This window comes from Gossypium hirsutum, chromosome A01 (genome assembly GCF_007990345.1).
Source record: "Gossypium hirsutum isolate 1008001.06 chromosome A01, Gossypium_hirsutum_v2.1, whole genome shotgun sequence".
In the NCBI taxonomy this organism is placed as follows: Eukaryota; Viridiplantae; Streptophyta; class Magnoliopsida; order Malvales; family Malvaceae; genus Gossypium; species Gossypium hirsutum.
The window spans coordinates 26,837,487-26,850,080 of NC_053424.1; the positions used below are offsets into that span (position 1 = coordinate 26,837,487).

The window sequence follows — 12,594 nt, forward strand, 5'->3', positions numbered from 1 at the left end:
CTTTCACCCCGTCCAAAATCATGTGTGGTGCTGTCCAACGGCCTCGCATCACCACCTTGTTACGCTCATTCCATAGGTTCCAAATTAGGACCAACAAATCCACAAAAGGCGGCCTCATCCAAAATAGGCATGGCCATCTCCGACCAATCAATACAACTAACATTAGCTTGTAACAGGTTATCATGAATACTAGCAAGAACTGAGGTGTTGTAAGAAGCTAGGCAATCACGCAATGCATCCATAGGGTGAGCACATCGGTGGCATCTTGCATAATTAGTCAGTGGGTTCGAGGCACCAAGCAAACACCCGATTCTTGGGAAGAGTCACCACTTTCCTAGTAGCTTTCCAATAGAACTGGTGAAGACCCAACCCAAAATTATGAAGCAGAAACCATGTATAGCTCGATTTGGTCGAATAACAGCCCGTCTGCTAATGTCCCCATACTAACATATTCGGTGGCCCCGGCGTGGCAATTGTAATGCACAGAATCTGATCCGCCTCCTCCACTGAAAACAACTCCCGAACCCCCTTGGCATCCCACCCTACACCCCCTCCCGAAACAAACATTAATGGCACGTTTGGTTCACTGGAATGGAATAGAGCTGTAATATAATAGAACTATAATCAGTAATTCAATTGTTTAGTTGAATGAAATGGAATAGATCTGTATTATTATGTTTGGTTGAATGGAATAGATTTGTAATAGCATAAGGAGAAAAGTTAAAATGACCAGAGTATCCTTAACAAAAAAATTAGATAAATGATTATTTTTATTAAATTTTAATAGAATTATTATTAAATATGATTTAATAAAAATAATAATAAATAATTTAATTATATTTTAATATAATTATTATTAAATATAATTTAATAAAAATAATATATAATTTAGTAATATTCTTAATATAATTACTTTTATATTAAATTATATTAAAATATTTTTATTTTTATATTAAAATATTTAAAATATTTTATTTAATACATATTAAAATAATGAACTATCATTTGAATCCAATGTTTCTCAAATTATGTTCATTATAGTTGACACACAACAAATACATTCTATAAGCTTAATTATGAATGAATTTAATATTTAAAAATATTTTTAGATTCGACAAGTTCATATCTTCAACTCTTTTTTAATCTAATTTTATTTGTTTAAAATATATACATTTTATTCTTACTATTTACATCTTCCTTTTTTTTTAAAAAAAATAATTAATATTAATGGTTAAAAATATTTAAAATTTAAAATTTATATATCAAAAAATTAATAATGAGTCAATAATAAATTATTTTCTTTTATATCCTTACTAAAAATAATATAATATTAGTGAATTTAAACATCATATAAATACATATTTTATATCATAACATCACCTCTAAAGTAAACATTTTATCTATCAAAAGTACTTTTTAATAGCAAACTGAACACTTTTAAACTAAATTCTTTAAAGTATTTGTTCTCTTTTGTAATATCGTCGTTCCAAATTGTGTTGTAAAAAAAACAATTTGCTCTTTACTTTAACGTAAATGTACTAATTTGTATATTTCTTAAATAGAGATCAAAATACAATCAGACTCAAAATATAAGAGTCTCAATGATAATTCTACCTTTAGGCAATCTCACCACCAGTGATGAAAGCTTTCCATGGCCGAGTTTACAAGCTAATCCAATGTTTAGGGGTGTTCAATCGAATTAACCGACCTTTTTAAACTGTTAACCATTAAATGAACTGAATTTTTTTCAAAAAAGTTAACCTAACCGAACTTTTTTGATTAATTCGGTCGGTTAACCGAATTAAACGAAATTTATATATATATATTTTTATTTTTGGTTAAAACAAGTATAAAACATATAAAAAATTAACCAGCTTAACTGACCGATTAATTTATATTTCCAAAAAATTAACTGAACCGACTGAATACTTATATATTATACTATTATTTATTAAATTCTGTTAATTCGATTAACCGACCAATTTCGAACCAAATTAACCGTTAACCAAACTTCCAAAAAATTATTAACTGACCTCGACCGAATTAATTCAATTAACTGGCCGATTAACTGAATTCGGTTGGTTAACTGAATTAATTCAGTTTTACCCAAAATTTGCACACCCCTACCAATGTTAGACTTTATGCCTATACCTTTTACCAAGTAAATATTGTTCTCAACAAAAAAAAGGTACAACTCTTATTTTCCTTTATTAGTAAACTCCATGAAAAAAACAAAGAGAGCCTCTAAAAAAAATTATGGGGCAAATCAAAGGTACCTCAATTAAACAAGGAATGAATAAAAACAATTATCACATTTTTTTCACTTTATTCTTTTTTAAAATGAAAAACCATTGACATAAAAGGGAAGATGACAACACCATGAAAGTCAACAACAAACTAGAACTTAAAAAATCTTTTTAAGTCTACCATACTCTTACCAAAATAAGTTTTTTTTTAAGCTCTCAAGGCTTGAGTGTCAAAGCAAGTTTGACCTTAGGGCTCTTATCAATGGACTTTGTATCCACCTCTCTAAAATTGGTAAAGAGGGATTTCGGGCACCACTCGTACTGAATGAGTGTGCTTGCCTTGTCGGCATTGTTCACCGGTGCCTTGATTGTGGTTAATGGATCCAATGCATGTTGTGTACCCATAGTGACAGTGTTCACATTGCTAGAGAACCTGTGGGTCACCTCAACACCAACAACAACGTTGGTCAATGGATTCACAATATGGTAATAAGATGCGTTAACTGAATCACCCTTTTCATTCCTGCATTGACAAACAGGGTATTAAACTTGAGATTATATCATTTGGAATGTTCAGCTGTAGATAAGCATATAGAACATAACCACATGAAAAGCCAAAAAAGCAATAAGGTCTGCATTGGTGAAGCTCAATCCCGTGTTGCATTTGGTAAAATTCCAAACCTTTGTGTCGAATGAGATATCGATACCTAGTGTAAGAACATTTGTTCCAAGCACACTCGAGAAGTTAACTATCGGTTTGGCAGTCAATCCAATGCTTGAGCTTATCCTAGCATACTCATGCAAATACTGGAGTTCAATCTAATATATACAAAAGTGAAAAAATAGACATGTCCAACAGCATCTCAAAACAGACATAAGGATTCACGACCTTCAACTCAAAATCCTCAACACATGGTATTTTTTCTAGTTGGCCATATACAGTTGCAGGGGATGAGAATACCATTTGCTTAGTAAAAAAAACGTGTGAATACGTATAACACCAAAGTAAGAGAAGAATAAGGACGCAATCGAGTGGTGTTCATGTTTACTAACACTTGAAAAATTTAGTGGAATTGAAGCAGTATAAGCAAAAAGTATTGTTTTCTTGGCATAAAAGCATTGACATATAATAAGCTCCTTGATTCTAGTAAATAGGAACAATTATACTAGTTTAACATCTTCTTAGATAAAATCATAGAGATAAAAATGGGCCTTCTTCGAAGACTAGAACAAATAGGAACAACTCAACAAGGAATTCTAGCAATTATACTAATTTAACATCATTCTTAGATAAGTTGAAATGCAACTATGAAACCAAAAAGATACCATATAGAGGAAAACAAAGAGTTTTGAAGAAATTCTCATAACTTTTTGCAATTATATTTGGTCATGATCTCATACAAATTGATAGTGCCAATCAAATTATTGTCAAAATACTGACTGTTAGAGTATGCCCAATGACCAATAATGAGATTATTGTAATAACATACTTGTTTTACCTCATTTATTAATATAAAGTATTGCCATTATTATTTCAGCTTCTTTTCTGTGTATATAAATAAATTGTTTTATAATAATATCCTGAGAATAATATGATTTTTATTAAAAAGTCTTTAGTCGAGTATTATTTTGGACTTGGACAACAATAATGTATTAAGACTAACATGTAGTTGATTGATGATAAAGTGTTGTCATTGACATAGAGATGTCAAAATCAATACATGAGTATATGTTAGAGAACGACATATTGGACTGACCCACTATGAGTATGTTTCTTGCATTATTATGTAATAGTCACAACATTACTTATAGTGATAACTATGTATACAATCCTTAGACTTGATATCATCATTATCCCAACATCGTGAGTCGTATATTTTGATACAATCAAACGTCTACTGTAATAGGTTGTACTATAAAGACTGGCGTTGGGTATGCCACAATCTATGTAGTGGGATATGATTGATCAAGATAGGATTTGTCCCTCTTAAATAATGGGAGCAATATCTTAGGCCACTTGATAAAGTGAGACTAGAAATGCATGGCCAATCTCAAATAAGTTAATATGAGATATTACACTTATTAGTTTATTGTAGTCTACTTCAGGTATTAAGAAACATGAGATCGGACTTTGCAAGTGTGACCATTCCATGACTAGTGTCCAACCGAGATATAAAGGACAAAAAGATATTATACATGAAAATTTATAACAAAAAGGTTATGTTGAACCACAACTTCTTGTAACTTGGGTAGTGATGATGCATTGCTAGATGCCACTCATAACTTGTAATGTTAAAAGTGTTCTAGTATTACTACCAATGTTACAAGAGTCTACAAGGTCACACCTTATGGTTGAAACAAACAGAATCTAAACACAATTGATATTAAATTTAACTGTCATGAGAATTATATTAATTACTGAATTAATTTAATTCGAGAGTTAAATAATGAACACAATACATGTACAAATTCATTGTACAAGAATAGAGAACATAATTAAAACAAATGTACATATTTGATTCATATAAAATATAAAATATGATTTATTTACCGAAATTATTAAAATAAAGTATTATAATAATTAATTTTGGTCAAACATAAAATATATATGGAAATTACTATCCTTTCAGAAAGGATATTACAATGTGATATTTTCATATATATTCTAGCACAAAAAAGGGGATTCCATTTTTTTAAGGAATATTAAATAAAAAGGAAATAAATCATAAAGTAAAACCCTAGGGTGCAGAAAAGTGTTGACCAACATTAACCACAAAAGAAAAGGAACCTAGGTCTAGCAGCCACATTTTCTTTTCAGAAAAACTTTTTGAAATGTTCTGTGAGAGTTTTTTTTTCATTCGTTTGTAACAGGGTGGACTATGTAGAGGCTGGGGCAATTCTGTTGCGGCTTTGGATCGGCAGCACTCGAAGGGGGTTAAAACAGAAGTGGTTCCTTCCTATTTTTAGAGTACGAAAGGTATATTTTTCAAACCTTTTCTTCCTGATTCGTTCCTTGTGCATAGATTCCTGGTTTGGTTCGCCAGAATAATTTTTCCACTGCACCATAGGGCTTCCCAGCAACCCATTACTGACAAGGGTTACCGACACTCTCCTCAACAACCTTAAAGGCAACAAAATGTATGACGACATCAAACCTAAGCCAATTGTTACAAGTGAAATCCAATTCAACATTAGTCAAATTACATTTATTTTAAGTCATTTGCAAGCATAATCTCAAATGAAACTGTAAAATGACAATAAATTTATGGACCATTGTGATGCAAACAATCAAAACAAAAAAAGATTACAATATATATTCAACTGGCAGTACTTTGTTTTAGAGAAAAGCTTGTCCAAGTCATCCCTGTTCCTCAAATCATCCTGCAAGCAAACAAAACCAAAAATCTATATGAAAAAGCTTTGATCCCATCATAGATCTTAAAACAAATAAAAACACAAATGTGTGATCATCATAATAAAATGATACATACAACAAAGGTTTCATCTTTGGAGTAAAAGATGGAAAAAAATTTACTTTCCAAGTTGAACTGGAGTTTCTTAGAGAGTTCAGGACCCACTAATTTCTTAACCCTATCAATAGCTTCAATAATAGAGTTATCATGATTGTCAATAATTGATACTTTAAAACCTTCATTGAGTAGTTGTACCATAGTGTGAGTGCCAATGAACCCAGCACCACCAGTAATAAGAATAGTTTTCTATGAAGCATCCATTTGTAAAAAACAAAAACAAAAACAAAAAAAGATTATAAAGTATGTAAGGCCCATAACGATTTTTCTGACAACCTTATCATCGATTTCAACAGCAAAAAAGCACTTGGTCGTTTCTTTTTCTTGCAACTCTGCAACCATAGGTGAAGAAAAACAAGAAGAAAATGGAAAAAAAAAGGTCCATGGAACTAATTAAAACAAAAAACAAAACAACTATTGCTTTCACTAAATTATATATATAATTTTTACAATCACCTAATTCATCAAACTGCAAATACAAGCTAGAACCAAATCAAGAAATGAAAATTAAAAGAAATTTACCTATTAGAAAAGAGCATTCCAGCATAAAAATAACCAATGCAAAGCAAAAGATTCACCTTTTTTGTTACCATAGATTTTGGATTTGGATAAAATCTTCTGCTTTTCCAACTCATTTTTTCTTCTTCTTTGATAGTACTGAAAAATCTAAATCAAAAGAAAAAAAAACCCAATTCTTATCTCAAATCAAACAAAGTCAAAATAACCCAGAATTTCAAATCCAAAAACTTTAACTTTCTAGAAAAACAAAACAAATAAAAGGAAAAAAAACCTAAAAATGGTGAAAACGAACCTAAAAATGGACAAATCAATAGAGATATTTATTTCGATTCAAATAGAGGCTATGACAACTCTATTGACAAAAAGAAAAGGAATTCAAAAAGAGAGAAAAAAAAGGGCAGAAAAATTAGAAGGGAGGAAAATGAAAGGAATGGAGGGAGAAAATGTTTACTTGAAGGACACTGCGATAAAGGTGAGGAGTGCTATGGCCAGAGTCAAAGGAAGTAAGAGAGTGACTGTCTCGCTACGTGGGAGCTTTTTTGAGGTGAGAAGGGAGAGGATAAAGTAGGGAGCATTTTTGTGGTGATGGCCTCCTTAAGCACCGAATCAGTAATCAATAGTGAGGAAACGAAATAGAAATCAAACCATTTCATTGCATAGGCTCGTAATGAAATAAGCCCATAATAGGGCATTCCATTTAACCAAACATCTGTTTATGGTGGGCCCGTGAAATAGTTTAACGATTATGCCATTACATTGAACTAAACATGACCTAATTGTCGAGTCTCGAAATTGACACATTATAGCTCGACTCATTTCCCACTAAACTCTCTACCCCTAACGGTCATGCCAAATATGGATAGATGACCCCGTACCAACCTACCAAAAGAACTTCGAAGCTAGCTTCCTCGAAGCTGCAAGTGTAACTACTCAATTTTTATCGATGTTGAAAAACTCGATTTATAGTTGAATTTTCTTAAACCGAGATAATTCGAGTATTAAACCAAAAAATTATGAATTAATTATGAATATTTGTAATGAGTGATTTATTTAATTTATTAAAGAAAATAGTACAGAGACTAAATTGTGTAGTTGTTAAAACTAGTTGAAATTTAATTGGATTTGAGTAGAGGTTTAAATGTGAATTAAATCAAGGGTTAAATAATGATTTAACCATTAATTAATTAGGACTACTGGCCCTGGTGAATCTTGGTCGTTCATGTCCATTAATTGTTGTAGATTAAATGATGGCCTTTGATTTGGTTTTAATTAGTTAATTAAATATTAATTATATAGATATAGGATAAGGGAGAGAAGAAAAAAAACATGATTCTCATCTCATTTTCCTCCATCGAACATCAAGAGAAAGAAAAGAAAAACTTGTTTTCTTATTTCACTATTGTCGTGTGCTATACGTTAAGAAATAGCTGAGTTTTCTTTTGAAACTTTGTTAATTCTTGATATAGAATAGTTGGGTTTTCATGGATATATTATAGTAGATTAGTGAGAAAGGTTTCCTGGTAAAATTTTATGGATTTTTTTTATAGAAAGCTTGTATTAAGTCAACCCATTGATTAGTTTTTATAATTGTTAGTAATTTTTAAAATTGCGATTAGAGAAGTCTTAATGTAATTGAGACTAGAAACATGAAAATCATAATAGATTAAACTTGATTATATGAAAATTATGAAAAGGATGAAATAGGTTAGCTTGGAATGTAGTTAGATTAAGCTCAAATCTTAGAAATTATATTTAACTTAACAAGGACCCAAGTGTAAGGGAAAGTATAGAATGGATTTTCTAATAAATAAATACAAAGTCAGATTTAGATTCGATTAAGTAAATTGTAAAATGTAAGATTTAAGATATTAGCGATATAAAGGACTAGATTGAAAAGTATGTAAAATGAGTTTTAATTGAATAATTATAGGTTAGTAAATGAGAATTCAATATATTTTTTATACTCGATTTAGTGAATGAGGTTAAAAACAAGATTGAAACGTCGAGGGACAACAAAAAGATGAGAATGGACACAAACAACGAATCTAGTTTATGCTTTCATAATTTGTTTCTAATTTATTTTTTAATTAAGTAGTTATTTATAATCGAATCATATTGGTGACGAACATAATTGAAGTATGTATACATTTGGCTACTTGATTCGATTGAGCTATGTCGAATTATATACACATATATTATTGCGATCATGAATTAGGTTTGATAATGTGATACTATATATGATACAATGAGTTTTAGTAATATTAAACAATAGAGAATAATGCCCTATTTGTTGGAAAGATTCTGTTTAGAAAACGATTTTCACTCACAAGGGTAAATTAAAATTTTAAAAATCGAGCTGGTTTGTGATATTTATAATAATAAACTTTTTTCGAAAAGTACATGTGTTTTGTGCGAGATGGATCCAAAACATTCCCGCCTTTCAACCGAACGACCTTCTCTGCTATCTCATACCTCAAATTGCATCGAGTGTGGGCTCGAACAACGAGAACCAAATACAGAACCAAAAATAATTTATTACTTCCAGTAGAAAAAATAATTCTCTCAAATAGAAACCAATGCAAATTATTATTCCTAGAAAATAAAATTTATTCTTAGAAAATAAATTCTCACTACTTTCTCGCAAAATAACAATATATGCAACTTTTGTATAAAAACTTGTTTAATAGCTCTACCAAAGAAATATTTGTTTTTTATTTCTAAAATAAATATTAATTAATTTTAAAATTAACTAAATTAATTTCTCAATTATATCATTTTCTCAACCCAATTTTAAATCAATTAAAGTTATGACGACTTTACCGTAAAAGAATCTTTGAGGAAAGATATGTTGATAAACTGTAATTTATACATATTTTTACCCCATGCTTGGCATATTTATGAATGATTTATCCTTGGTTTTAGTGAATTCGATTCTCCTAATCTCTTAATTTCATGTTTTATACTCAGGAGAGCTTAGGATAGCAAAAGGAGCGAGACACGGGCCAAAAACGGACAAATTGGGATTAAATCAGTGTTTCACACGGCCTAGACACTTCCACACGGGTGATCCATACGCCCGTGTGTGACACACGGGTAGACCACACGCCCGTGTGTCATGGCTGTGTCGACTAGGAACCAACTCAATATTGCACACGGCTTGAGCACCTTCACACAGTCGTGTCTCTACCGAGCCCAAGCCTAGTCCTATTCGGAAAAGGGTACTTTTGAGGGTTCTAAAGCATTTTAAAGCCTATAAAAACACTCTAGAGGAGGATTAAGGGGGATACACAGAGTTGGAGGTAGAAAATACTCGCGATTAGCCATCGGAATCACCTCGGAGCTAAAATTTACATAAAGACTGAAGATTTCCATCCTAGAAGTTCTTGGGTTTTCTTTATGTTTTGTTGTCTTCCAAACTTTGAGATGTTTTCCATTATTATTATGAACTAAACTCCCTAAATACCTAAGGGAGATGAACCCTGTTACGAATCCTATTATGCTTTGATTTATATGATAAATACTTGTTCTTATTCTTAATTATAAGTTTTAATTCTTGCTTAATATTTCAGGATATTAATCCAGGTTTTTGATGTGCTTATTCAGTGGAGCAAAAGTCCCTATTTAAGTAGATCTTTCATAATTAAGCGAAGTTGAAGGCAATCCTAGAGATAGGGCGACATAAATCTATCGGATTAGAGTCAAATCTAATAAGGGAATCCATAGATCTAGTTAATGCGACAAGAGGGGTTTTAATTAGAAAGAGATTTCAATTAATCAACCTAGAGTCAGTTGTTCTTAGTCTCGAGAGAGATATTAACATAAATTAGGGATTTCTACGGAATAAGTTAAGTGAATAAATCATCAAAGTCAAGGGTAATAAGTGAGTCTAGGTAGATTTTTTCTTAGGTATTGTCTTCTCAATTGGTTTTCCTAAAGTATTTTCCAACTTTCGCCTCTGTCGTGATCTTAAATTAGAAAATTAGTTTAGTTTAAAAACAACCTTAAATTCTTTGGCTATATAATAAAAAGAGAGTAACTACTAGTACTTTTAGTACTCATGGATATGATATTTCGGTCTTACCATAACTATACTACTGTTTGATAGATGCGCTTGCCTTAAATCGAATTATTAGTTAGTTTTATGACCATCAAGTTTTTGGCACCGTTGCCGGGGACTAAGATATTAGGAATGCTTAATTTTTATTACTTTAGTCATTTATTTTATTGCAATTTAATTTTTATTTTAATTTTTTTATATCACTAAATTTTCTTTTATATACTTCTGGCAGGTTTTTAATAATGTATGACTAGAAGAAACCCGTCAGGACCCCTACTTTTTGATAGTGAGATCGAAAGCACAACTCGCAGATATTGAAGAGAAATAAGGTGAAGCCTAAGATACATAGAGGAAGAGCAAGAGAAAGATATTCACGCCACAACCGAGGAGATGGCTGAAAATCAGGAAAACCCGCTAACTCCTGCGATTACTGCTGATCCAGTAAATCAGAATCCTGCTCCTCGTACTATGTATAATTATGCTAAACCTAACTTAACAGGAACTGAATCAAGTATAGTTAGACCTGCTATTGCTGTAAATAATTTTGAACTGAAACCTAACACGATTCAAATGATAGAACAATTTGTTCAATTTGATGGTTTGAAAGACGAGGATCCAAACACTCATTTAGCGAATTTTCTGGGACTCTGCGACGTATTTAAAATCAATGGCGTTTCTGATGATGCCATTCGCCTTCGGTTATTCCCCTTTTTATTAAGGAATAAGGCTAAACAGTGGTTGAACTCGTTACCACGAGGGTCAATCACTACTTGGGAACAAATGACAGAGAAATTTTTACTTAAATATTTTCCGCCGGCTAAAACGGCTAAATTGCGGAATGATATCTCTTCTTTTGTGTAGATGGATCTAGAAACTCTTTATGATGCATGGGAGAGATACAAGGACCTATTAAGAAGGTGCCCTCACCATGTGTTACCTTTATGGTTGCAGGTTTAGACGTTTTACAACAGTGTGAACCCCTCAACAAGGCAACTGATCGACGCAGCCGCTGATGGAACATTAAACAGCAAAACACCTAAAGAGGCTTATGAATTTATTAAAGAGATGTCATTAAATAACTATCAGTGGCAAGTCATGAGAAGAAAGCCGACAAAAGTAGCCGGTGTTTTCAACCTCGACGCGGTTACTATGCTATGTAACCAAGTAGAACTATTAAATAAAAATATTGACGGTTTGTATGGTTCTACTCAGGTACATCCAGTGATGACGTGCGATTCAAATGGAGGAGGAGTACACACAGAATATCAATCCTTCAACCCTAACACCAAGGAGGAACAAGTTCAATATATGGGTAATAATAATTTTAGACCTCAAAATAACCCATACAGCAATACTTATAATGTAGGTATAATGCAGGTTGGAGGAACCATCCCAACTTCTCATGGGGTGGTCAAGGAAATCAAAGGCCACAACATCCCCCAAGTTTTCAACAACCACCTTACCAGCAGGATAAGAAGTCGAACCTTGAGGAAATGCTAACGAAATTCATCTCAGTGTCAGAAACTCATTTTCAGAATACCGAAACAACACTTAAGAATCAACAAGCGTCGATCCAAAGGCTCAAAACTCAGATAGGCCAGCTTGCTAAATTGATTTCTGACCGACCATAAGGTAGTTTGCTTAGTAATACTGAAACTAACCCAAAGGAGCAGCTTAATGCGATTACCGTTTGAGATGAGAAAGAGTTAGTTGAACTTAAACCAGAATCAAGGCAATGACTTGTGGTAAGTAAAGGTAAGGATAATGTGGACCATAGTGAACAAAAATCAGTAAGTAGAGAATATAAACCTCATGTGCCATATCCAAGTGCAACAAGGAAAGACCACACAGATGAACAATTTGGTAAATTCCTTAAATTATTAAAGAAATTACATATTAACTTACTGTTTATTGAAGCTCTTTCGCAGATGCCAAACACAGTTAAATTTTTAAAGGAGCTTTTAGCAAATAAACAAAAATTGGATTAGGCGTCGTATGTGGAGTTGAACACAGTTTGCTTAGCCATTCTACAGAATAAGCTACCCAACAAGTTGAAAGATCCAGGGAGTTTTACGGTTCCTTGTTTAATTGGTAGTTTAAACGTTAACAATGCTTTGGCTGATTTAGGGGCAAGTATTAATGTCATGCCCTATAAATGTTTAAACAACTAGGCTTTGGGAAACCCAAACAAACTAGGATGAGCATTCAATTAGCAAATAAAACAATCAGATTACCTAGGGGT

The 12,594-nt window shown here is 32.1% G+C and overlaps 1 protein-coding gene and 1 non-coding gene across 2 annotated transcripts; both read right to left on the reverse strand.

The window, feature by feature from the left end:
- Window positions 1-2,462: 2,462 nt before the first annotated feature.
- LOC107917400 (mitochondrial outer membrane protein porin of 36 kDa-like) lies at window positions 2,463-6,118 on the reverse strand. Its single transcript, XM_016846755.1, has 6 exons — window positions 6,053-6,118; window positions 5,738-5,965; window positions 5,555-5,627; window positions 5,310-5,401; window positions 2,845-3,065; window positions 2,463-2,769 (listed from the first exon to the last, which is right to left on the reverse strand). The coding sequence occupies exons 1-6, from the start codon at window positions 6,116-6,118 to the stop codon at window positions 2,463-2,465; spliced, it is 987 nt and encodes a 328-aa protein (XP_016702244.1).
- A 5,062-nt stretch (window positions 6,119-11,180) lies between these two features.
- On the reverse strand, window positions 11,181-11,287 carry LOC121207911 (small nucleolar RNA R71). The gene has a single exon (XR_005903005.1). It is a non-coding gene; the product is annotated as a small nucleolar RNA R71 (small nucleolar RNA).
- Window positions 11,288-12,594: the final 1,307 nt, after the last annotated feature.

Coding starts and splice junctions, on each gene's coding strand:
- LOC107917400 (XM_016846755.1), bottom strand. CDS start 6,118: ATGGTTGCAGAGTTGCAAGAAAAAGAAACGACCAAGTGCTTTTTTGCT. Junction 5,966..6,052: donor CTGTTGAAATCGATGATAAG/GTTGTCAGAAAA, acceptor GATGCTTCATAG/AAAACTATTCTTATTACTGG. Junction 5,402..5,554: donor CTGCCAGTTGAATATATATT/GTAATCTTTTTT, acceptor CAATTGGCTTAG/GTTTGATGTCGTCATACATT.